The following is a 22864-nucleotide window of genomic DNA, read 5'->3' on the forward strand; positions in this document are numbered from 1 at the left end:
CATTTTGGAACTAAAACTTCAATGTTATATATGTTCCCGTATGGAAATTCAAGTCTCTCTCTACAGCCAATGACTTCATGAATGTGTGTGTGTAACTTAAGTTGAAACGAAACAAACAAAAGATGACAACACTTATGTTTGCCTTTTATATTCATGACATCTATAGCAAGGTTTGCCCACGAGAGCAATTGCAGATCCATTGACAACAGTTGCCATCATTCTATCGAATATAAAATATAATAACTCAAGCAGCCCAATCTTCATCGCTAGCTTCGCCTGCATCCTGCAACATACTTAAGAATCAAATAATAATCCAAAATGTGAGGATCTAGGACAGCAGAGTAACGCAGAAGCAACTAAATTACCATACAAAAAATAATCAATGAAAAGAGAAAAAGAAACGAGAAGTGTGTAAGAACTCAAACCTTTGACGAACTAGAGAACTCTTCAATGTCATCTTCACCCTACAGAGCGTCAAAGCACAAGGAACAGCAATTATATTTTATATTACCTGAATGTAGAAATGAGAAAGTTGCACAACCGGTACAGATATTTTTCTTTCTTTTGGGTAAATCAAATGAACCAAGATACATTGATCTCTAGTCAGCCGAGCTTGAGAAAAGTTGGCTTTCCAATTCATGAAGCTGCGGTATATTTTATTTTATACGACATGAATGGATAGGAAAATGAATGCACTCATCAGAACAGGTGTTTTCAAAAAAAAATTAGTTTACACATAAAAGAGCTTTCATGAGTGTCTAGATCAAACATATATAAAAACAGTCTCAGAAAACATGAGAGATAAATTTAGAAAGCTATATTCAAAGCTGCACTGATATTCGGCTTAAAGTATATATATTCATATGCATAGCGCCTCGCATTTTACTCATGTTTCGTAGAATTCGGATGTGTAATGTAATAATTTGTGCTATTTTTAAGTGTAAGAATCATCCGGGAGCAATGAGGGACGGAGGTGCGTGATTTGAACCACCAAAAAGGGGACGAAATGGAAAAAATGCCACAAAGTAGCGCCCAGGGTAGCGTGGGGCGCTACCTGTGGCGCCGAAATCAGCCCATAAAATTTCGCAGCGCCAGAGCTAGCGCCCCACGCTACCCTGGGAGCTGGTGATGGGAACTTGTCCTATTTCACCGGGGACTTGGTTATTTCGATCCAAGACGCCCCCAACTCATATAAAAGCAAATCTAAACCTATTTTGGAGAGAGAGACGCCACTTTGAGAGAAAAAAACAAGTACGGAACACTCGGGAGCACGGAATTCATCGATTCTTCCATCCTTCATCTAGTATTTATAGTTTTTACGTTTAAAAACGATATTTTGATTATTGTTATGAACATGAGTGGCTAAGAACCTCATTATTCCGGGGTTATGGGTCGTTCTTGACTATTGTAATTTGACGGTCGATTGTTTTGCTTGACTTTATCATATTAATTTGTTTATTCAATCTTGCACTTAATTATTCTATTGTGTAGCTAACAATAGAGTACTATCCACAAATTTATAGTTGAACTCGAAAGTGGGAACTATAGATTGCATATAAGATTGGATAGAGTAAGATCTCGAATCCGGGTATCGGAGAATAGATTCGCGATTAGGATAGACATATTCTAGTTGCCTTGGTTATTGTTGCAAGAAATACACATGCATTCTTGTAAAGTTTGATTCTAGAGACATGTAGTCTTATGTTGACTTGAATAGGCGAGCGAAGCGCCAAAAGAACTTCGCGCATAATAAACCCTGCTAATCAACATATTAGATAAGTCAAGTGATTACATCAACCGGAAAAACGCAATAGGAGAGACGTGAATCCCATAACCCTGGAATATCCCCATCTCATTGAATTCTTTCGAAGTGTTTGTTTGCTTTACTTGCGATCTTATTTTCTTGCTTGCATATTAGTTCTTGTAATTTAGTTACAAAAATCACAATCATCTTCTTCACACTCACTTGAACATTAAATTTATAAATAGCATGGATTGGACAATAGTTGATCATAAATATTCGTGAGAACGATACTTTCTTATCACTTTATTATTTGTCAACCGCGTATACTTGCGTCTGCGTTTGGACCCAACAAGTTTTTGACGCCGTTGCCGGGGATTTAGAAATTAGCTACTTGTATGAACAAGCATTTATCTATTTTTGTTTGAGATTTAATTTGTTTTGATGTTGTGACTCTACAGGTATTCACATTGAATGCTAAGAAGAAGTAACAGCTTGAACAACCTTCCGCCTTTTGATCCAGAACTCGAAAGACTTCCACAGGTTAAGGAAGGAGGCGGAAGCAAGAGCAGAAATTGCAGAGTTGGGCATCGTAGTCCAACCACAGCCAATAGAGATGGTAAATAATGAAGAGCGACCAGTGATAGAGGCCGCAAGGCCTAATCTTGCTAATATGACTCGGGCTATCGTGAAGCCTGACATCACGGGTTACTTTGAGTACAAACAGTACATGGTACAGCTGATTCAGTCCACAGGGCAGTATGTAGATCTATCTCATGAAGATCCGCAGTGGCACATTCAGAACTTTCTGAAAATTACGGATACATATAATTATCCGAACGTTTCAAGGACTACGTCAGACTTACATTGTTTCCCTTTTCACTGCTGGGGAAGCTAAGGAATGGTTAAACAAAGAGCCCGCGGACTCAATCCACGCTTGGGATGATCTAGCACGAAAATTCTTAATCAAGTTTTTTCCCACAAAGAAAATAAAGTCGCTGAGGAGCAGATTCTTGCGTTTCAACAACAAGATGGTGAGACTTTTTGTCAAGCTTGGGAAAGATATAAGAAACTACTCAGAGATTGCCCACATCATTGTCAGACTATGATGTCAGACTGATGAGGTGTTGGGACATACCTTTGTGGATGGGTTGGACGAGACCTCCAAATTAAATCTAGATTCAACTTGTTGCATGATATACACATGCATTCTTGTCGAGTTTGATTCTATAGACATATAGTCTTAGGTTGCCTTGAATAGGCGAGCGAAGCGTCGAAAGAACTTCGCAAGCATAATAAACCCTACTAATCAACAGATTAGATATGTCAAGTGATTACATCAACCGGAAAAACACCATAGGAGAGACGTGAATCCCATAACCCTGGAATATCCCCATCTCATTGAATTCTTTCTAAGTGTTTGTTTGCTTTACTTGCGATCTTATTTTCTTGCTTGCCTATTAGTTCGTAGTAATTTAGTTACAAAAATCACAATCATCTTCTTCACACTCACTTGAGCATTAAACTTATAAATAGCTTGGATTGGACAATAATTGATCATAAATCCTCGTGGTAACGACACTTTCTTATCACTTTATTACTTGTCGACCGCGTATACTTGCGTGTGCGTTTGGACCCAACATGCACTTCCCAAAATTGGAACATCCAAGCATCATTCAGGGGTGGGAAGATATCCAACTGTCGAACTAAACAAAGATTCAGAAAATTAATTACTATGTATTTGACCTGGATTTATAGTCTATGAACCAATCCAATTATTATAAAATATATCTTCAACAGTCTTATAAGAGCCTGCCAGACTTCCTTTATCTTTGCTAGGTAGTCAAAACTACCACTTACGAGCAGACAAAGAAGATGCGAGAAACAGAGTCACCTAGAGTAGGACTGAGAGCACCAAATGGATAAATTGCAGAACATAGTCTGAATTTTACCTGAGAAGTACCAACATGATCAGACACGGTCGAACCACATCCTGTGTTGGATGTCCCTTTGTTTGTTGATTTTGTTGTTTTCCTTTGAGAAACTCTTGTTGGACTGACAAGCTTCAAAGTTTGTGGAGAAATACGAACATAATTATTTGTGCATCAACAGAATAAGTATGAGCATGACCCAATAAAAATATGAAGAGAAGTTGACAAAAGAATCACTTTTACCCAAAAACAAAATTCAGCGTTAGCCATGAGAATCCATTTGTGATAGTATGAAATATTATGTGGTATCCCCACCTACTCAATGGTTAAGGTCATATTCTGCAACAAAATTTACGCAAAATACCAGAAAAACTAAAAAAGGATTTTTTTTTGTTTGGGGGGGGGGGGGGGGTTGTAGGAGGAAAGTTCTTAGAAATTTTCCCTTTGGAAAAATGAAAACATCAAAGCTATTGCTCCTATTTGTGAAACTGGTCTCCAAATTTTTCATCTATTTCCTATCTTTCCTCCCATGATTCTTGCATTACCTCTTCGCCATCTCTACCCTGTTTTACAGGGAATGTTGTTAATCCAGGACAGCAACTCTTTTTGCTTCCAATAACCATATTCTCCCGTGCCTATTGAAATTCGAACACCTTCATAACCATGTCACCACAATCGTTGTACTGTATCAATCACATGGTTTAGCATCATTGTTGGAGATAACAGGATGGTGTCGCCAAATACAATTTCTGAATGCAGGTTTCAGGATACAAGCTTTAGATCGATTTAAGGGATGAAGAGCTGTGGTGGCCCGTGAAGGGAGATCGTAAGAAACAAGCATGGATCCCTCTCTCCCTCTCTTCAACAAGTATGCATCGACATTGTTAAACAGACAAAAATGTTCAACAATTTCTGAAACAAATTTGTTGCCTAATATTAGAGCTGCAAGTATGTACCTTGTCCACTTTCTTAAACAATGTGGAAATAGTAGCCTGAACAAGAGAATTCTGCTTAGTACGGGAGGATTCCTTAGACTTGGAAGCAGATTCAGCAGCAGCGTTAATTCTTTCAGCAACTTGACTTTGTGCTACAGTATCATAAAAAGGAATGTCACTGACTGCACCACAGATGTTTCAATCCATGAAACTATGTAAAGGAACTAGGAGATAGCAGGTAAAGGGAGATAAACAACAGAACAAGCCCAGAGAACAGCGAGACTTTGAGCGACTCTGACTCTAGTGGCTTCTATGAAGAAGTTTGAGAAAACCCTAAAAACGATATAAGAAATTATTCATGGAGATGATTCCAGACGTACAATTTTTTGTTGAATGATCCATACCACTTTTTTCTTCTTCCTCAGAAGTTTCAGCTCCATCGTCAGCCAAATCATCCCCGGAAGAAGCTTCTGCAAAACTGAGTTACTGAAAATAAAACTCCTGACAATGGCTAAGCAGAGGAAGACATCAAACTCGACTGGATCTTAGTTAATAAAGGATAAAACATCCCTCAAGAAATTAATGCAAAAAAATACAAAGAAAAATTTCAAAGAAAAAAAAATTATACGTATACAAAATTGCAACAAAGTAGAAGTGATCATTTGGTCACTTCTTTGGATAGTCCTTGAATGAGTACCAAATTAAGGCTCCTTAACCAATGTCATTAGGAGTTTCAACAGATTCCTATTTCCCTAATAAAAAAGGTACATTTTCTGGATGAACTTAATATAAAATGCCTATTCTCTCTTATGCTTTACTTTATGTAGGTATAGTAATCTTGGGAAGTCCATGAAGTTGTCTTTCAGCTCCCTGATAAAAGCTACTATGTTATATACTAGTACAGTTGCATGCAATATGATACAGTCAGTATGCAAGGGATCAATAATGAGGAAAACTACATATTATACAAGTCAAAGCATATACTTGATTTTTTTCCCTGCTGCCGCCCTTGCTGAACGACGAGTTGGAGTTAACTCGACAAGTTCTTTTGAATCATTCTGACTTTCTGATAAATTCTCCTCCTGTTCATGTTCAGGAGACAGTTGTTCCACATGCTTGACCTCACATTCGCTACTGCTTCGTTTTTTAACGCTTGTAGCACCTGCACCACCTTTGAAATCACACTCCAATTTCTCTTGCTGTAACCAAATAAGAAATCTAGAGTAGTGTCAGCAATCCTTTGAAAACTATTCGCAACTTTAATATAATCTACTAATTAAAGCTTTAACTGGTTGAATTAAGGGAACAGCTCAACAAAAAACTAACCACATTCAGCTCCTCTGGAAACGCAAGCCGTGCTTCTTCTGGATTCTCGTCTTTCCTCCCTATCCACCATGCATCAGAAAACACAATCTGCAAAAGAAATAAGCCATAAATCAAGAAAAAGGAAACAGGACAAGTAAATGTAACGAAGTGCAGAATAAATCCTTTCTCTTTTTCATCAGAACCTTATACTAACTTGAACTGTAACAGAAGTAAAGCAAACCCCAAATTTGGTGGAACAGAGTCAACAAACAAAAAGTAGATCTAAATTTTTTCTTAAACTCGAGAGAAAAACTTTTGCAATGGTTATTGGCACTTGATATTCAACATGTTTTTAATATCTCAAAATAACATAATTTAAGAGAAATTGACAAGGTCATCAGGAACAGACTTAACAATATGCCTTCTTGATGGATAAGACAATTCTATTAAAACATTTTTTGCTGATTAAACTTTTGGATTGTAAAATGAAATCAATGCGTGCAAATTATTAGTATATAAAGGAAGGCTTCATCCTTGTGAAAAAAAAAAAAAGAAAGGAACATTTCATAGAACGGAAAAGAAGTACAAAACAGAGAAAGTGTAAGGTATTAACTAATAGCACTCAGTTTGGAAGTTTCCTTTACCTTTCACAATGCGAGTCAAAGCTATTCAACTTACAGCATTTTTAAAAGATAAATAACTTGAGAAGGAAACTTGAAAGAACAATCCATGCTTGAATCAAATGAAAATCCAAAAGCACAGACAGCTCTAGTCTAATAAGTTCTATAAGTCAAAATATGGAGCAAGTTAGCTTTACAACGCACTCCCATTCTAAGACACCAGCAGTAAGCTCCTTAGCAGACAAAGAACAGAACCACTGGACATTGTGAAATAATAATTCATATATCAGAAATATGACAATCTTAAAACATAACAGAAATATGGTCTTTGTCAAACTTAACTGAAGAGCCATTCTTGGTTCTATTTTTCATTGTCATGAAACATATTTGTTAGGTAAAAGATAAATATTTCCTCTCGATTCATTCCCATTCCTGAGAGGATGGCTCCTGGATACTTCCTTTTCAACCATCGGAAGAGATATTTTGTATCGCTAGACAATATAATTCCACAGCCTACAACAGATTAATGTGAACAGAAATTTTACTATCTTGTTCCGTCTAAAAACGATGCCTTCATGATGATTATTTCCATTGTGATCGAAACAAAAGTAATTACTTAGGAAGATAAGTATTTGCTAAACGAAGCTCCTGCAATTCAAATAAATACTAAGCAAAACGGATCAGAAAACAGAAGAATAGAGCATGTGCGGAATTACCAACCATATTGTCAAAGTAATCTTCGCACACTACATTCTTCCCACCTCTCGAGAACTGCAAAGTCAAATACCTATTCTCTGGATATACAATTGTCCCAAACAACTTCATTTGACCCTGCAGATCCAACGAAGTACAAAAATGAGTTTACACTAAAATGTTAGATGAAAATTTAAATGCTAAGAATTATATGGCAGCAATGGTAGCAATTACTTTTAGCTTACTACAAATATCGGTAAAAGAAAATTCAAAACAATTACATATAAATACAATGATAATGATACACACTAAAAACCTAAAAATAAAAGGAAAAATTAACTCTACTTGCTCCCAAGTAATCATTACTATTTCTTAGCACTCAATCCCAAACAAGTAGACAATCTACTTGAGAAGAATGAATGTAAAATGTCCTTTTGTTTCCTTATTTGCTAGTACAGATATAATCAAGAGCAAGTAGCAATAATTGATTAAGTAGTAGTAAAAAAACAGTTATACCTGAGGAAAGTCGAGGTAGAGAATAGGGTTTTTGGTACCAAGGTCTTTGAGCTCGCCAATTTTACCTCCGGACACAGGAGCAAGTAAACCGGGAAAAGAGAAGAGGAAACGGTTCTTCCGCTGAGACTTGCGCAAGATATCTTTGCCGTGGTGTTTAATTACAGTTTTTGATGGGCTCAAAGCACTAGTCCTCACCCTTGAAGGATTTTCCGAGAGCATTTGCTTTGAAATTGCTAGTTTCTTCAACCTCTTTTTCTCCACCATATCTGGGTTGGCTTCTCCATTTGCTGCTGCCGCCTTCTTCCCGCCTCTAGCCATACTCTTTGCTGAAAAACAGTACTGGCCTAGACCCGTGGTAGTATGTACTATGTAGCAAATACAGAGCAGGGGAAAGTTGCTTTAGCTTATAATTTGCATTTACTAAATGCGACTTGTAAATCGAAATTAACATCGCGACTTATGAAGCGCATTTATCGACATATAAATCGTATTTGACTAATTGTGAATACACATTTCCAGTCCTTCGCAATTTAGTTTTACCGATGCGATTTAGAAATTGCATTTCTGAAATGAAATTTTAGCAAGCGTCATCTCTCCTACTAAGAAACATGTAAGTGCCTTTTACATATACATTTTCCACAATTTTAAAATTCTCATAAAAATTCATATTAATGAAATTTTCCAGTCAAAATTGCACATTTTAGAAAGAAAAAATAGGGAATAAGTGAATACAAAACAAACTACTTCCTCCATTCCAACAGAAGTATTCTCCCGGTAAATTGGTGATATATTTTTTTAGTCTATTTCAAAAAGAATGGTCTCTTTTAAATTGAATAATATTTAATTTATTTTTTATTTTAAAAATTTATAATTATATAAAATGTAACAGCATATTTTATATCATACTATTTAGAAAATGACATGATTTTTTCATTAAGAATTTTAAATAATTTTGATATTATTCTATTACAAATATCTCTAGATTATAATTCTTCTCGTTATCGATGTAAATTTTATTTCAAAAGGTTTTGAAGTCAGTTTTTCGGAAAAGAGGGCACTCAGACCCTTGAAGTTTATAACATTCTTTTGCAATTTTGCCGACGAAGGACACTTGGAGTCCAAGATGGAATGGCTGAGAACCAAAGGCAGTCATTGTGCTTCTCATCGGAACGGATAACGTTCATAAAAGTGTATTAAATTCTCTGTGCCCAGTAGCATTTACTAAGAAATATTCTACAGTATTAAGAGTGACGGTCCGTTACAAAAAAAATTGACATTTACGCTCAACGTTACATCTTCATCAATGACCCTCATAATTGGCATTAAATGAGGGCATGATCCTAGGACCTTTTTCCCTAGGCATATCTATAAATAGTGAGTTCAGTTACCATTGTAAAGGACACGAATTTTTTGATAAGAACATATACTATATTCTATACAAAGTTTTATACAATTTCACTTTCTTGCTTTTTGATCTCATCATTGCTGTGTTCGGAAACCGTGTTCACGGAATCATCATCTTTGCTATTTCATCTACATTATAAGGCTAAGTATTGTGTATTTCTTCGATTATTATATTATTTCAGGATCAAATTAGTTCACTTGTCTAGAAATCACGTATAAATTCAACTGTACCATTTTATGGGTAAACAGTTTGGCGCCCATCGTGGAGCCTAGACAGTCGTGCAACTAGATTGATCCTTGACTTTTTTACTAACGTGTTTTGACTATTTTATCTTAGAAAAAATCACAAAAGAAATGCCAGATAACACTGTTAATGATGCACACAACCTTGAAATTTGAGGGGATCAACCTCATTTCGAGGACTCAATCAGTGACACCCGCAATGAGGGGAATGGCGCCATGCCGGTGCATGACAGACAGTACCATCGACATGTTCGGGAGAGAACTCCTGATGATGCTGACGGGGAGCAAATAGCGGATGTTGTGAGGATCCTACAAGAGCAATAGACAATCATTCTAGGCCATCTCACGCGGCAGGATCAGGTTACGCCGGAACTGAAACAGGCGCTATCAGGTGCTTCGAATAATGTAAACATGCGCGATCCAATTCCTCCCGTTGTTCTCACAGACCAAACAACACAGAGAGTCAATAACAACACTCCCAGGGGTGAAGTTGGCTCCAATGGGGCTGGGGGAGCAGATCAGGTCTTAATAACGAGAACGATTCATTCAAAGATGAGCTTTTACAATTCATGAGGAAGTAAACGCCCGCATGGATCAAATCTCGGTCGCACCACCAGTATTGAAAGGCCTAAACTCGAAAAAGTAGGTTCAATTACCGTACAAGCCAAGTGCGGCACTAGTACTAATCCCAAAGCATTTCAAAATGCCTGAAGTTCCAAAGTATGATGGAACTTCAAACCCACAGGAACATATTACCACCTACGCAACAACGGTGAAAGGAAACGATCTAGCTCCTCGCGAAATTGAATCTGTATTGCTAAAGAAATTAGGCGAAACTCTCACGAGGGGAGCCCTAACATGGTATTCATTATTGCCCGAGTATTCCATATATTCCTTTGAGATGCTCGCAGATTCTTTCATTAAAGCTCGTGCTGGGGCCAGAAAGGTGCAAGCCCGGAAGGTCGACATTTTCAAAATCACACAAAGAGAATCAGAATTGTTACGAGAGTTTGTTACCCGATTCCAGAAAGAAAGAATGTTGCTCCCGGCTGTCTCGGATGAATGGGCAGCTGAAGCATTCACCAAAGGATTGAATGAAAGAAGTTCAGATGATTCTAGGAAGCTGAAGGCAAGCCTGCTTCAGTTTCAAACAACAACTTGGGCAGATGTTCACAACCGGTACGAGTCAAAGATAAGGATCGAAGATGACCATGTCGGTTTTACATCATCAGCCAAAGGACGGGAGAAGAATAGAGAAAAATTAAAGGATGACTACGACGCGGATAGGCGGACTTCGAGGGGTCTCTTTTTGCCCTACGAGAGTACTGAAGGCCGTGGTAGAAATTTCTGAGCAGCAAACAAGTTCACCGCTAACGGAGGGACTGATCGTGGTCGAAACAATAGATCACTTCAAGATAAACAAATGTTGGGGCCTCGAGACCTTTCTTACCCCAGGTTGTTAGAATATAACTTCAACGTTAGTGTAGTGGAACTGGTGTCAGCCATGAGGAACATTAAAGAAGCACGATTCCTGAGACCTATGAGGTCCGATTCTAGCCAGAGGAATCCCAATTTTTGGTGCGAATACCACGAGACGAACTGTGATGACCCAAAATGTCATCTTTAAATTTAATAATTAATTTTATATTCTAAGACCTTGAAAAGTACTATTTATCATTCCTCGACTTGCGTGCGCAGTCCGTAAATTTTTTCGGAAAGTTTTCAGGCGAAAAAATGAATTAAAATGTGAATTAGAGCTTTAAAACTCAACTGAGTTGACTTTGGTCAATATTTTGAGCAAACGGACTCGGATAAGTGTTTTGATAGTTTCGGTAGGTCCGTATCATTATTTGGGACTTAGGCGTATGTTCGGAATCAATTTCGGAGCTCCCTAGCCCGAGATATGGAATTTTGATGAAAAATTAAAAGTTTAAGTTTAAATAGTGACCGGATGTCGAATTATGTGCAAATGACCCCGGAATAGAATTTTGATGATTCCAACAGCTCCGTATGATAATTTTGGACTTAGGAGCGTGATCGGAATTTTATTTGGAAGTCCGTAGTGGAATTAGGCTTGAAATGCCGAAAGTTGAATTTTTGAGAAGTTTGACCGAGGGGTTGACTTTTTGATATCGGGGTCGAAATCTGATTCTGAAAATTTTCATAAATCCATTACGTCATTTATGACTTGTGTGCAAAATTTGAGGTCAATCGGAATTGATTTGATATGTTTCGGCGCAAAATATAGAAGTTAGAAGATTTGAAAACTCATAATTCGATTCGATGCGCGATTCGTAATTTCAGCGTTGTTTGGCATGGTTTGAAGCCTCAACTAAGTTTATATTGTATTTTGGGACATGTTGGTATATTTGGTTAAGGTCCCGAGGGCCTCGGGTGGATTTCGGAAGGTTAACAGAAAGGATTTCGGACAAAAAGGAACTGCTGGAATATTTCTGCTGCAGAAGCTATTTTTGGACAGCAACCGGTGCAATCGCAGAGCTGACTTTGGAAGCTTATATCTAGAAATCTATAAGGAATCTGAACATTATCAAAATATGAAAGTTGTAACCCTTTGATTCTAGTTTCCAGAATGATAAACCATTTATCATTCAGACATTTATACAAAATGTTATGATTGATTGACTGAAGCTGGTACTGCAGATTTTGGCTATAGCAGTGTGCATCGCCAGAAATTTCTGCTGCACAGGGCTGACTTTGGGAGCTTATATCTCGCAATCTATAAGGAGTTGGGCGATGAGAAAAACATGAAAGTTGTAGTACTTTGTATCTAGTTTGCAGAACTTTAAACCGTTTAGCAGTTGGAGTTGAGTACAAGAAGTTATGATTGATACACTACATGCTGTCGAGGAAGAGTTTGATGTTTTCAACATAAGCATGTAATGATCCAAAAGTCCATTTTTAGTTCTAGAGATCGAAATTCGATTTTGAGACTTTCGACATTTTGATAATGAATTATAGGAGTGATCTGGAAAGTTTGGTCTAATTTCATCAAGTCGCGATTGAGTTTTAAGCGCGAAATATGAGTTAATTGTTTAACGAGCGAAATTGGTATCACATTGAGCAAATGAGCTCTGAATTGAGTTTCGATTGAACGAATGGGTTCGTAGTTTTATTTTTGACTCATAGGAATAAGAATCGTCGAATTCCGAGTTCGTATGATGGAGATAGAGCCTTTTTAGTAAAATAAAACTGTTGGTGTAAATAGTCCTGGTGTGCACCTTTAGCGACCAGATGTGACACTTTTAGCGACGGGATTGGACTTTTAGCGACCGGAATAGTATTTTTGGGGCAGAAACTTAAGGACCAAAAATGGTCATTTCCTTCATTTCATTTTGGAGTTTTGGAGCACGGTTCTTGGGCGATTTTGAGGATTTCTTCAAGACTTCAACTTGGGTAAGTGTCCTATATCCAAATATGATTATATTTCATAAATCCATGGTCATATTCATCATTTATTTCGGATTTAAATGGAAGAAATCAAGATTTTTGCAAAATCTTCCAAAAACGAAAATTTAAGATTTGGAGGTCGAGTTGTTATCGGATTTTGGTAAAATTGGTATGGGTGGACTCGTAATTGAATGGGTTGTCGAATTTTGTAAGTTTCGCCGGATTTCGAGATGTGGGCCCCACGGGCAAATTTTGAGCTAATTTCGGATTTTAATGAAAATGTTATATTTTCTTATGAAAGTGATTACTATAATTTTTGTTGACTGTATCGAATTAATTATGACTAGATACGAGTCGATCGGAGTCGGAAATTCGAGGAAAAAGCATAATACTTGGTTAAATTGGAGCAAGTCGAGGTAAGTGACTTGTCTAACATTGTGTGGGGGAAATTTCCCCTAGGATTGGTATTGATGTGATTATTGAAATATGTTGAAAGTCGTGTGCACGAGGTGACGAGTGTGTACACGGGCTAAATTGCGAAATATTATATTTTTAAATTGTGTAGATCACTGTTGCGCATTTATTAAATTATTTTATCTTGTTATATTCTTCATCATTAATCTGAGATATATACTTCAAATTTGTTTGATCTTTTCTTACTAATTATTTTACCTGTTTAGTTGAAACTTGGTTTCTTTTATTCTGTGCATTATTTGAAGGTTGATTTTCTTTAAATTAAATATTATTAATATGAAGTATTTGACATTTTTAAACTTGATATTGAAGCAACGTAGTAAAGATTTTGAAATATTATTTTCCTAAATTATTTACTCCTGAATATTTTTATACTCATTGTGAGGGAGCCGTGAGCTCTTTATTGTGGAAAACTATTATTGATGATTTATTTTGGCATGAGCCGTGAGCTCTTTATTGTGGAAAAATATTGTTGTTGAATTATTTTGGCAAGTTAAATTATTTGAGCACTTGAGGTGCAAATTGTGATATATTGTGATATTGATACGCATGCGGTGGTATAAGGTCTGGGTGTTGAAACGGATGCGGTGAGATAAGGGTGACTTGATATGCGTGGCTAGTAGGGGAACTACTAGAAGTCATGCAGTGTGATAAGGGTGGCTAAAACGCGGGATGCTATTTTCGGAAAAAATATTTTCTTTAAATAAATTGTGAAGGCTCCCGCGGTGATATAAGGAAATGAGATATTGTGAATTTATTTATGATTTTGGACTACGAGGCGGTACCTCGGGAGTGCCCTTGTTGATATTGATTTATGGCCTTTCGATTAATTGTTGTGATTTTCATAAAGTTGAAGGAAATTCTGTTTTGATTCCACGAGATATTATTTTTAATTATTTGATGTCATTAAATGTGACATACTATTTGATTCATTTTCAATGTCATTTTATTTTACTACATTGATAAATATTTTACCATGCCATTATTATATTCCAGTAGGGCCTCACCTGACCTCGTCACTACTCTACCGAGGTTAGGCTTGGCACTTACTGGGTACCGCTGTGGTGTACTCATACTACGCTTCTGCACATCTTTTTGTGCAGATCCAGGTATATTTTACCAGCCTAGACGTCAGTGAGTTACCTGCGCACGGAGACTTCGAGGTATATCTGCCAGCGTCCGTAGACTCTGGAGTCCCCTTCTATCATTTTATGTTGCTTCCTTATATTTTATTTAGACCTTGACATATAGAGACATTGAGAATAAATTCTTAGAAGCTTGTGACTTATTTCTACCGGGTTTTGGGAGTTGAAATTGTTTGAATTGTAGTTTATTTATTTCAGATATTTATTATTATTCCGCATTAATAGGCTTACCTAGTCTTAGAGACTAGGTGCCATCACGACATCCTACGGAGGGAATTTGGGGTCGTGACAAGTTGGTATCAGAGCACTAGGTTCATAGGTGTTATGAGTCACAAGCAGGTTTAGTAGAGTCTTGTGGATCGGTACGGAGACGTCTGTACTTATCTTCGGGAGGCTATGGAACTTTTAGGAAAATATTCACTTCCTTGATTCCTTATCGTGCGACATTGATTTAGCTTGAAACATATATCTCATATTCCTTTGTATCCACTCGTGTATGATATTGCGCACTCAATATCAGTTGTGCGTCGACGGTTCGTGATGCCGCAGATGGACTACGAGGGAGCCAGAGATGCTCAAACATTGCCTTAACGTGTGGTTGCGACTGAAGATGTGGGCGTATTGAGAGATCACCTAGTGAATCATGTGCGGGGTGCAACGGACATTGGCGTATGGTTGATTTATACGAGCTGTGAAGGTTATTATTGTGGATCATCGGACGTTGTGACCTATGACTTCACGCCGTCCACTATCAATGGGTGGATTGCGGGGTCATGTATTATATCAGTTTTGGGCCTGAAATGTATATATGTGGTACTAAAAGGTTCCCTAAAATTTACACATGTTTAAGACCTGAGATTTTGTAGAGGATAAGGTTGGGACTTGCGGTATGTCCGCCTCCTTAATAATCCTATACTTCAATATCAAAGGAGTTATAGAAACAACTCTAAATTTGTAGAAGGTCTACTCAGCGTGGACGTCATTGTTGCGGACTTTGGGGTGCTTCGGAGTAAATGCACTTGTTGACGAGAGTCTGGACTATGTGGTTCATGATAAGATGTGTCTGTATGGAGCTCTACTTTTGTGATCGTTGTGTATAAATAGGGGTAAGGGTTACCCTAAGGAAGAATCAAAGAGTATTTTAAGAAATGGGTCAGCTCAACAGGTTGAGTCGGCATAACAAAAGAAGAAATTTGCCTTGGGAGAGATAATTCTCCACCAGTGTTCGTGGTAAGCCTATGAAGAGGGCAGACCAGCCAATGCAACACCGCCCACTTGGCTCAGGCAGTCGTCCAGCCCAGTCCACACATCGGATTACTCGGGGTGCTCTAGTAAGTTCTTTTAATGTACCACCGACATGAGTTCCTACAATGGTTATTCCAGTTATCTGGCACAAACTCAATATGAGCGGCCTAACCCGCAAAGGGGTTATTATGAATACGGTGATACTAGAACATCAGGAGAAAATTTTCCCAAACTTGGGAGAGACTTATTTCATTAAATCACTCAGGCTACATGCCCCATTGCAGTTACTACACCGCCCACACGACCAGTTAGGGGTGGAGGACAGACGGGTAAAAGGCGTCCTAGAGGTGAAGACCCAACCATTGATATATTTCTTTTATGGTATGGCGGAGGTCGCTACATCAGTTGATGTCGTTATAGGTACGACTTTGATATAATATAAAGGAATGATTTCCTTAAGTTGATTCGGTTCTCAATATCGAAACGAGTCTTCCTATTGTGCTCCACTTATGAGTGAGCTTCATAATTCTATAATTTACTTATGTGTTTACCCCTGTTGGGAGATTTTATGGAGATAACTATGCCTATCATTTCGTATTGGTCACTAATAAGAGCTGCGAGGCTAAATGTGGCTTTCTGTTACTCATTTCGGTAAATTTGATGTAAATTTCGAATAATTAATTGCAAATTATGAATTATATGCCCTATCGGTGTGGGGTTCATTATGTGTTGTGATTTGGTGTAACCGAAATTATTTAAAAGGAGAAAATAGAAATTTTCAATTGGCACGATGTGCATATTACTTGTGATTCAGAACTGAGGACGAGATCATCACATTTTTATATAAATTGATATGTTTAAACCGGGCTACGAGCTGCGGTGGAAGTTATATAAGGACGAGATCCTTGTGAGAAAAATTCTTGTGTTTAAGTTCTCCCTTGTGAAATTAAATTTGTACTATATTACTAATAGGGAGTCATGCCTGTTAGGCTTATTTAAAAATTCTTATATGAAATTCTCTGTGCATAGTTGTCAAATTCGTGTTGTAATTATTAATTTTTAACCTACGAGGTAGGAGCCCGCCTAGGTGGCGTTAAATGTGACTCGTTAATTCAGGTAAATAATTATGAAGTCTTCATGCCTCGCATCTAGTTATCAGTATTGTGAAGGTTTGCAACGAGATTTTTTGTTAACATGAGGTTAAATGACGATTCTGTAATTGATTATGAATAACTATTAAGACCAAATTGATCCAAGAGGGTGCCCCATTTGCAGGGTCAGACGAGTGTGAGTTAAGCTTTCAGAAGCTCAAGATCACTTTGACTCCGACACAAGCGTTGGTATTACTTACATATTCAAGGTCTTATACTGTGTATTGTGACGCGTCGCGTATTGGTCTCGGCGCGATATTGATGCAAGACGGTAGGGTGATTGCCTACGGTCCACTACCTTGAGTTAGCATCTATTGTTCGTGCCTTGAAGGATTTGGCTCCATTATTTGTACGGTGTCCATTGTGAGGTCTACACCAATCACCGAAATCTACAATATCTGTTTAAACAGAAGGATCTTAATTTGCGACAGCGGAGATGGTTGGAGTTACTTAAGGATTATTATATCACTATTCTCTATCATCTTAGGAAGGACAATGTAGTGGCCGATGCCTTGAGTCATAAGGCGGAGAGTTTGGGCAGCTTAGCATATTACCGGTAGTAGAGAGGCCTTTAGCCTTGGATGTTCACGCCTTGGCCAACCAGTTTGTTAGACTGGATGTTTCCGAGCCGAGCTGAGTTTTGGCTTGTGTGGTTTCTCAGTCTTCTATTTATGACCGTATCAGGGAGTGTCAGTATGATGACCCCCATCTTCTTGTCCTTAAGGACACAATTCAGCACGGCGATGCCAAGGAAGTCACTATTGGAGATGAAAATGTATTACGGATGCAAGGAAGGCTATGTGTGCCAAATATAGATGGTTTGCGCCACTTGATTTTTCAGGAGGCTCATAGTTCGCGGTACTCCATTCATCCAGGTGCTGCAAAGATGTATCAAGACTTGAGATAACACTATTGGTGGAGGCGGATGAAGAAAGACATAGTGGAATATGTATCTCGGTGCCTAAATTGTCAGCAGGTGAAATATGAGCATCAACGACCGGGTGGATTGCTTCAGAAGTTGGAAATTCCAGAATGGAAATGGGAGCAGATCACTACGGATTTCGTTGTTGGGCTCATACGGACTCAGAGGAAGTTCAATGCAGTTTGGTGATTGTGGATAGATTGACTAAGTCAGCTCATTTTATTCCTGTGATTACTACTTACTCTTTAGAGCAGCTGGCTCAGGTATATATTTGCGAGATTGTCAGACTTCATGGTGTACCGGTATCCATTATCTCTGACCGGGGTACACAGTTTACCTCACGATTTTGGAGGGGTTTACATAGAGGGTTAGGTACTCGTGTGGAGTTGAGTACAACATTTTACCCTCAGACGGACGGGCAGTCCGAACGCACTATTCAAATACTAGAGGATATGCTTCGTGCGTGTGTGATAGATTTTGGGGGTGCTTGGGATCAGTTCTTACTACTTGCGTAGCTTGCTTACAACAACAGTTGTCAGTAAAGCATTCAGATGGCTCCGTATGAGGCCTTGTATGGTAGGTGGTGCCAGTCCCTAGTGGGTTGGTTAGAACCGGGCGAGGCTAGGCTATTGGGTACAGACTTGGTTCAGGATGCCTTGGAAAAGTTTAAGTTGATTCAGGATTGACTTCGTACAGCCCAATCTAGACAGAAGAGTTATGCGGATCAGAAGGTTCACGATATTGCATTCATGGTTGGTGAGCGGGTATTGCTCCGGGTTTCGCCTATGAAGGTTGTGATGAGGTTCGTGAAGAAGGGCAAGTTGAGCCCTAGGTATATTGGGCCTTTTGAGATTCTTGAGAGAGTTGGAGATATGGCTTACAAGCTTACACTACCACCTAGTCTCTCTGGGGTTCATCCGGTATTCCATGTTTCCATGCTTCGGAAATATCACGGCGATCCGTCTCATGTGTTAGACTTCAGTTCGGTTCAGTTGGACAAGGATCTATCTTATGTTGAGGAACCAGTGACTATTTTGGATAGGCAGGATCGAAAGCTGAGGTCAAAGAATATTGCTTCCGTGAAGGTTCAGTGGACGGGTCATCCAGCCGAAGAGGCGACTTGGGAGACTGAGCATGATACGCGCAACTGTTATCCACACTTATTCACCAGCTTAGGTACTTTTTCTAACTCCGTTCGAGGACGAACGTTTGTTTTAGGTGTGGAGAATGTGATGACCCAAAATGTCATCTTTAAATTTAATAATTAATTTTATATTTAAAGACCTTGAAAAGCACTATTTATTATTTCTCGTCTTGCGTGCACAGTCCGTAAAATTTTCCGAAAAGTTTTCAGGCAAAAAAATGAATTAAAATGTGAATTAGAGCTTTAAAACTCAACTGAGTTGACTTTGGTCAACATTTTGAGCAAACGGACTCGGATAAGTATTTTGACAGTTCCGGTTGGTCCGTATCGTTATTTGGGACTTAGGCGTATGTCCGGAATCAATTTCCGAGGTCCCTAGCCCGAGATATGGAATTTTGATGAAAAATTAAAAGTTTAAGTTTAAATAGTGACTGGATGTCGAATTATGTGCAAATGACCCTGGAATAGAATTTTGATGATTCCAACAGCTCCGTATGGTGATTTTGGACTTAGGAGCGTGATCGGAATTTTATTTGGAAGTCCGTAGTGTAATTAGGCTTGAAATGCCGAAAGTTGAATTTTTGAGAAGTTTGACCGAGGGGTTGACTTTTTGATATCGGGGTCGAAATCTGATTCTGAAAATTTTCATAAATCCATTACGTCATTTATGACTTGTGTGCAAAATTTGAGGTCAATCAGAATTGATTTGATATGTTTCGGCGCAAAATATAGAAGTTGGAAGATTTGAAAATTCATAATTCGATTCGATGCGCGATTCGTAATTTCGGCGTTGTTTGGCATGGTTTGAAGCCTCAACTAAGTTCATATTGTATTTTGGGACATGTTGGTATATTTGGTTAAGGTCCCGAGGGCCTCGGGTGAATTTTGGAAGGTTAACGGAATGGATTTCGGACAAAAAGGAACTGCTGGAATATTTCTACTGCAGAAGCTATTTTTGGACAGCAACCGGTGCAATCGCAGAGTTGACTTTGGAAGCTTATATCTCGAAATCTATAAGGAATCTGAACATTATCAAAACATGAAAGTTGTAACCCTTTGGTTCTAGTTTCCAGAATGATAAACCATTTATCATTCAGACATTTATACAAAATGTTATGATTGATTGACTGAAGCTGGTACTGCAGATTTTGGCTACAGCAGTGTGCATCGCCAGAAATTTCTGCTGCACAGGGCTGACTTTGGGAGCTTATATCTCGCAATCTATAAGGAGTTGGGCGATGAGAAAAACATGAAAGTTGTAGTACTTTGTATCTAGTTATCAGAACTTTAAACCGTTTGGCAGTTGGAGTTGAGTACAAGAAGTTATGATTGATACACTACATGCTGTCGAGGAAGAGTTTGATGTTTTCAACATAAGCATGTAATGATCCAAAAGTTCATTTTTAGTTCTAGAGATCGAAATTCGATTTTGAGACTTTCGACATTTTGATAATGAATTATAGGAGTGATCTGGAAAGTTTGGTCTAATTTCATCAAGTCGCTATTGAGTTTTAAGCGCGAAATATGAGTTAATTGTTTAACGAGCGAAATTGGTATCACATTGAGCAAATGAGCTCTGAATTGAGTTTCGATTGAACGAATGGGTTCGTAGTTTTATTTTTGACTCATAGGAATAAGAATCATCAAATTCCGAGTTCGTATGATGGAGTTAGAGCCTTTTTAGTGAAATAAAACTGTTGGTGTAAATAGTCCTGGTGTGTACCTTTAGCGACCAGATGTGACACTTTTAGCGACGGGATTGGACTTTTAGCGACCGGAATAGTATTTTTGGGGCAGAAACTTAAGGACCAAAAATGGTCATTTCCTTCATTTCGTTTTGGAGATTTGGAGCACGGTTCTTGGGCGATTTTGAGGATTTCTTCAAGACTTCAACTTGGGTAAGTGTCCTATATCCAAATGTGATTATATTTCATAAATCCATGGTCATATTCATCATTTATTTCGGATTTAAATGGAAGAAATCAAGATTTTTGTAAAATCTTCCAAAAACGAAAATTTAAGATTTGGAGGTCAAGTTGTTATCGGATTTTGGTAAAATTGGTATGGGTGGACTCGTAATTGAATGGGTTGTCGGATTTTGTAAGTTTCGCCGGATTTCGAGATGTGGGCCCCACGGGCAAATTTTGAGCTAATTTCGGATTTTAATGAAAATGTTATATTTTCTTATGAAAGTGATTACTATAATTTTTGTTGACTGTATCGAATTAATTATGACTAGATACGAGTCGATCGGAGTCGGAAATTCGAGGAAAAAGCATAATACTTGGTTAAATTGGAGCAAGTCGAGGTAAGTGACTTGTCTAACATTGTGTGGGGGAAATTTCCCCTAGGATTGGTATTGATGTGATTATTGAAATATGTTGAAAGTCGTGTGCACGAGGTGACGAGTGTGTACACGGGCTAAATTGCGAAATATTATATTTTTAAATTGTGTAGATCACTGTTGCGCATTTATTAAATTATTTTATCTTGTTATATTCTTCATCATTAATCTGAGATATATACTTCAAATTTGTTTGATCTTTTCTTACTAATTATTTTACCTGTTTAGTTGAAACTTGATTTCTTTTATTCTGTGCATTATTTGAAGGTTGATTTTCTTTAAATTAAATATTATTAATATGAAGTATTTGACATTTTTAAACTTGATATTGAAGCAACGTAGTAAAGATTTTGAAATATTATTTTCCTAAATTATTTACTCCTGAATATTTTTATACTCATTGTGAGGGAGCCGTGAGCTCTTTATTGTGGAAAACTATTATTGATGATTTATTTTGGCATGAGCCGTGAGCTCTTTATTGTGGAAAAATATTGTTGTTGAATTATTTTGGCAAGTTAAATTATTTGAGCACTTGAGGTGCAAATTGTGATATATTGTGATATTGATACGCATGCGGTGGTATAAGTTCTGGGTGTTGAAACGCATGCGGTGAGATAAGGGTGACTTGATACGCGTGGCTAGTAGGGGAACTACTAGAAGTCATGCGGTGTGATAAGGTTGGCTAAAACGCGGGATGCTATTTCCGAAAAAAATATTTTCTTTAAATAAATTGTGAAGGCTCCCGCGGTGATATAAGAAAATGAGATATTATGAATTTATTTATGATTTGGGACTACGAGGCGGTACCTCGGGAGTGCCCTTGTTGATATTGATTTATGGCCTTTCGATTAATTGTTGTGATTTTCATAAAGTTGAAGGAAATTCTGTTTTGATTCCACGAGATATTATTTTTAATTATTTGATGTCATTAAATGTGACATACTATTTGATTCATTTTCAATGTCATTTTATTTTACTACATTGATAAATATTTTACCATGCCATTATTATATTCCAGTAGGGCCTCACCTGACCTCGTCACTATTCTACCGAGGTTAGGCTTGGCACTTACTGGGTACCGCTGTGGTGTACTCATACTACACTTCTGCACATCTTTTTGTGCAGATTCAGGTATATTTTACCAGCCTAGACGTCACTGAGTTACCTGTGCACAGAGACTTTGAGGTATATCTGCCAGCGTCCGCAGACTCCGGAGTCCCCTTCTATCATTTTATGTTGCTTCCTTATATTTTATTTAGACCTTGACATATAGAGACATTGAGAATAAATTCTTAGAAGCTTGTGACTTATTTCTACCGGGTTTTGAGAGTTGAAATTGTTTGAATTGTAGTTTATTTATTTCAGATATTTATTATTATTCCGCATTGATAGGCTTACCTAGTCTTAGAGACTAGGTGCCATCACGACATCCTACGGAGGGAATTTGGGGTCGTGACAGTGACACACTGGACATGGGACTGTAGACATATTCGGAAGGAGGTAGCAACGCTATTGAAGAATGGTCATCTCCGAGAATTCTTGAGTGATCGACTAAGAACAATTACGGTCGCAACAGAGACAATGCGGAATCTTCGAAAGCAGGAGAAAAAGCCCTACGTCAGACGATCAACATGATCTTTGGG

The 22864-nt window shown here is 37.9% G+C and overlaps 1 protein-coding gene and 1 non-coding gene across 6 annotated transcripts; both read right to left on the minus strand.

The window, feature by feature from the left end:
- Nucleotides 1–2: 2 nt before the first annotated feature.
- Nucleotides 3–8169, minus strand: LOC107798097 (DNA-binding protein RHL1). 5 transcript variants are annotated; one of them, XM_016621070.2, is made up of 9 exons: nt 7742–8169; nt 7253–7363; nt 5934–6020; nt 5592–5806; nt 5012–5085; nt 4629–4759; nt 3694–3804; nt 426–464; nt 3–283 (listed from the first exon to the last, which is right to left on the minus strand). In XM_016621070.2, the coding sequence occupies exons 1-9, from the start codon at nt 8057–8059 to the stop codon at nt 245–247; spliced, it is 1125 nt and encodes a 374-aa protein (XP_016476556.1). In that variant the 5' UTR covers nt 8060–8169; the 3' UTR covers nt 3–244. The 5 variants fall into 5 exon arrangements, with proteins under 5 accessions (XP_016476556.1, XP_016476544.1, XP_016476550.1 ...); XM_016621058.2 differs by having other exon boundaries at nt 4988–5085; XM_016621064.2 differs by having other exon boundaries at nt 3–293; nt 4988–5085.
- On the minus strand, nt 2737–2842 carry LOC142180458 (small nucleolar RNA R71). Its single transcript, XR_012709082.1, has one exon. It is a non-coding gene; the product is annotated as a small nucleolar RNA R71 (small nucleolar RNA).
- Nucleotides 8170–22864: the final 14695 nt, after the last annotated feature.

This window comes from Nicotiana tabacum, chromosome 4, assembly GCF_000715075.1.
Source record: "Nicotiana tabacum cultivar K326 chromosome 4, ASM71507v2, whole genome shotgun sequence".
Classification (NCBI taxonomy): Eukaryota; Viridiplantae; Streptophyta; class Magnoliopsida; order Solanales; family Solanaceae; genus Nicotiana; species Nicotiana tabacum.

Coding starts and splice junctions, on each gene's coding strand:
- LOC107798097 (XM_016621058.2), bottom strand. CDS start 8,059: ATGGCTAGAGGCGGGAAGAAGGCGGCAGCAGCAAATGGAGAAGCCAAC. Junction 5,807..5,933: donor TTCCAGAGGAGCTGAATGTG/GTTAGTTTTTTG, acceptor ATTTGGTTACAG/CAAGAGAAATTGGAGTGTGA. Junction 5,086..5,591: donor GCAGCAGGGAAAAAAATCAA/GTATATGCTTTG, acceptor TCAGTAACTCAG/TTTTGCAGAAGCTTCTTCCG.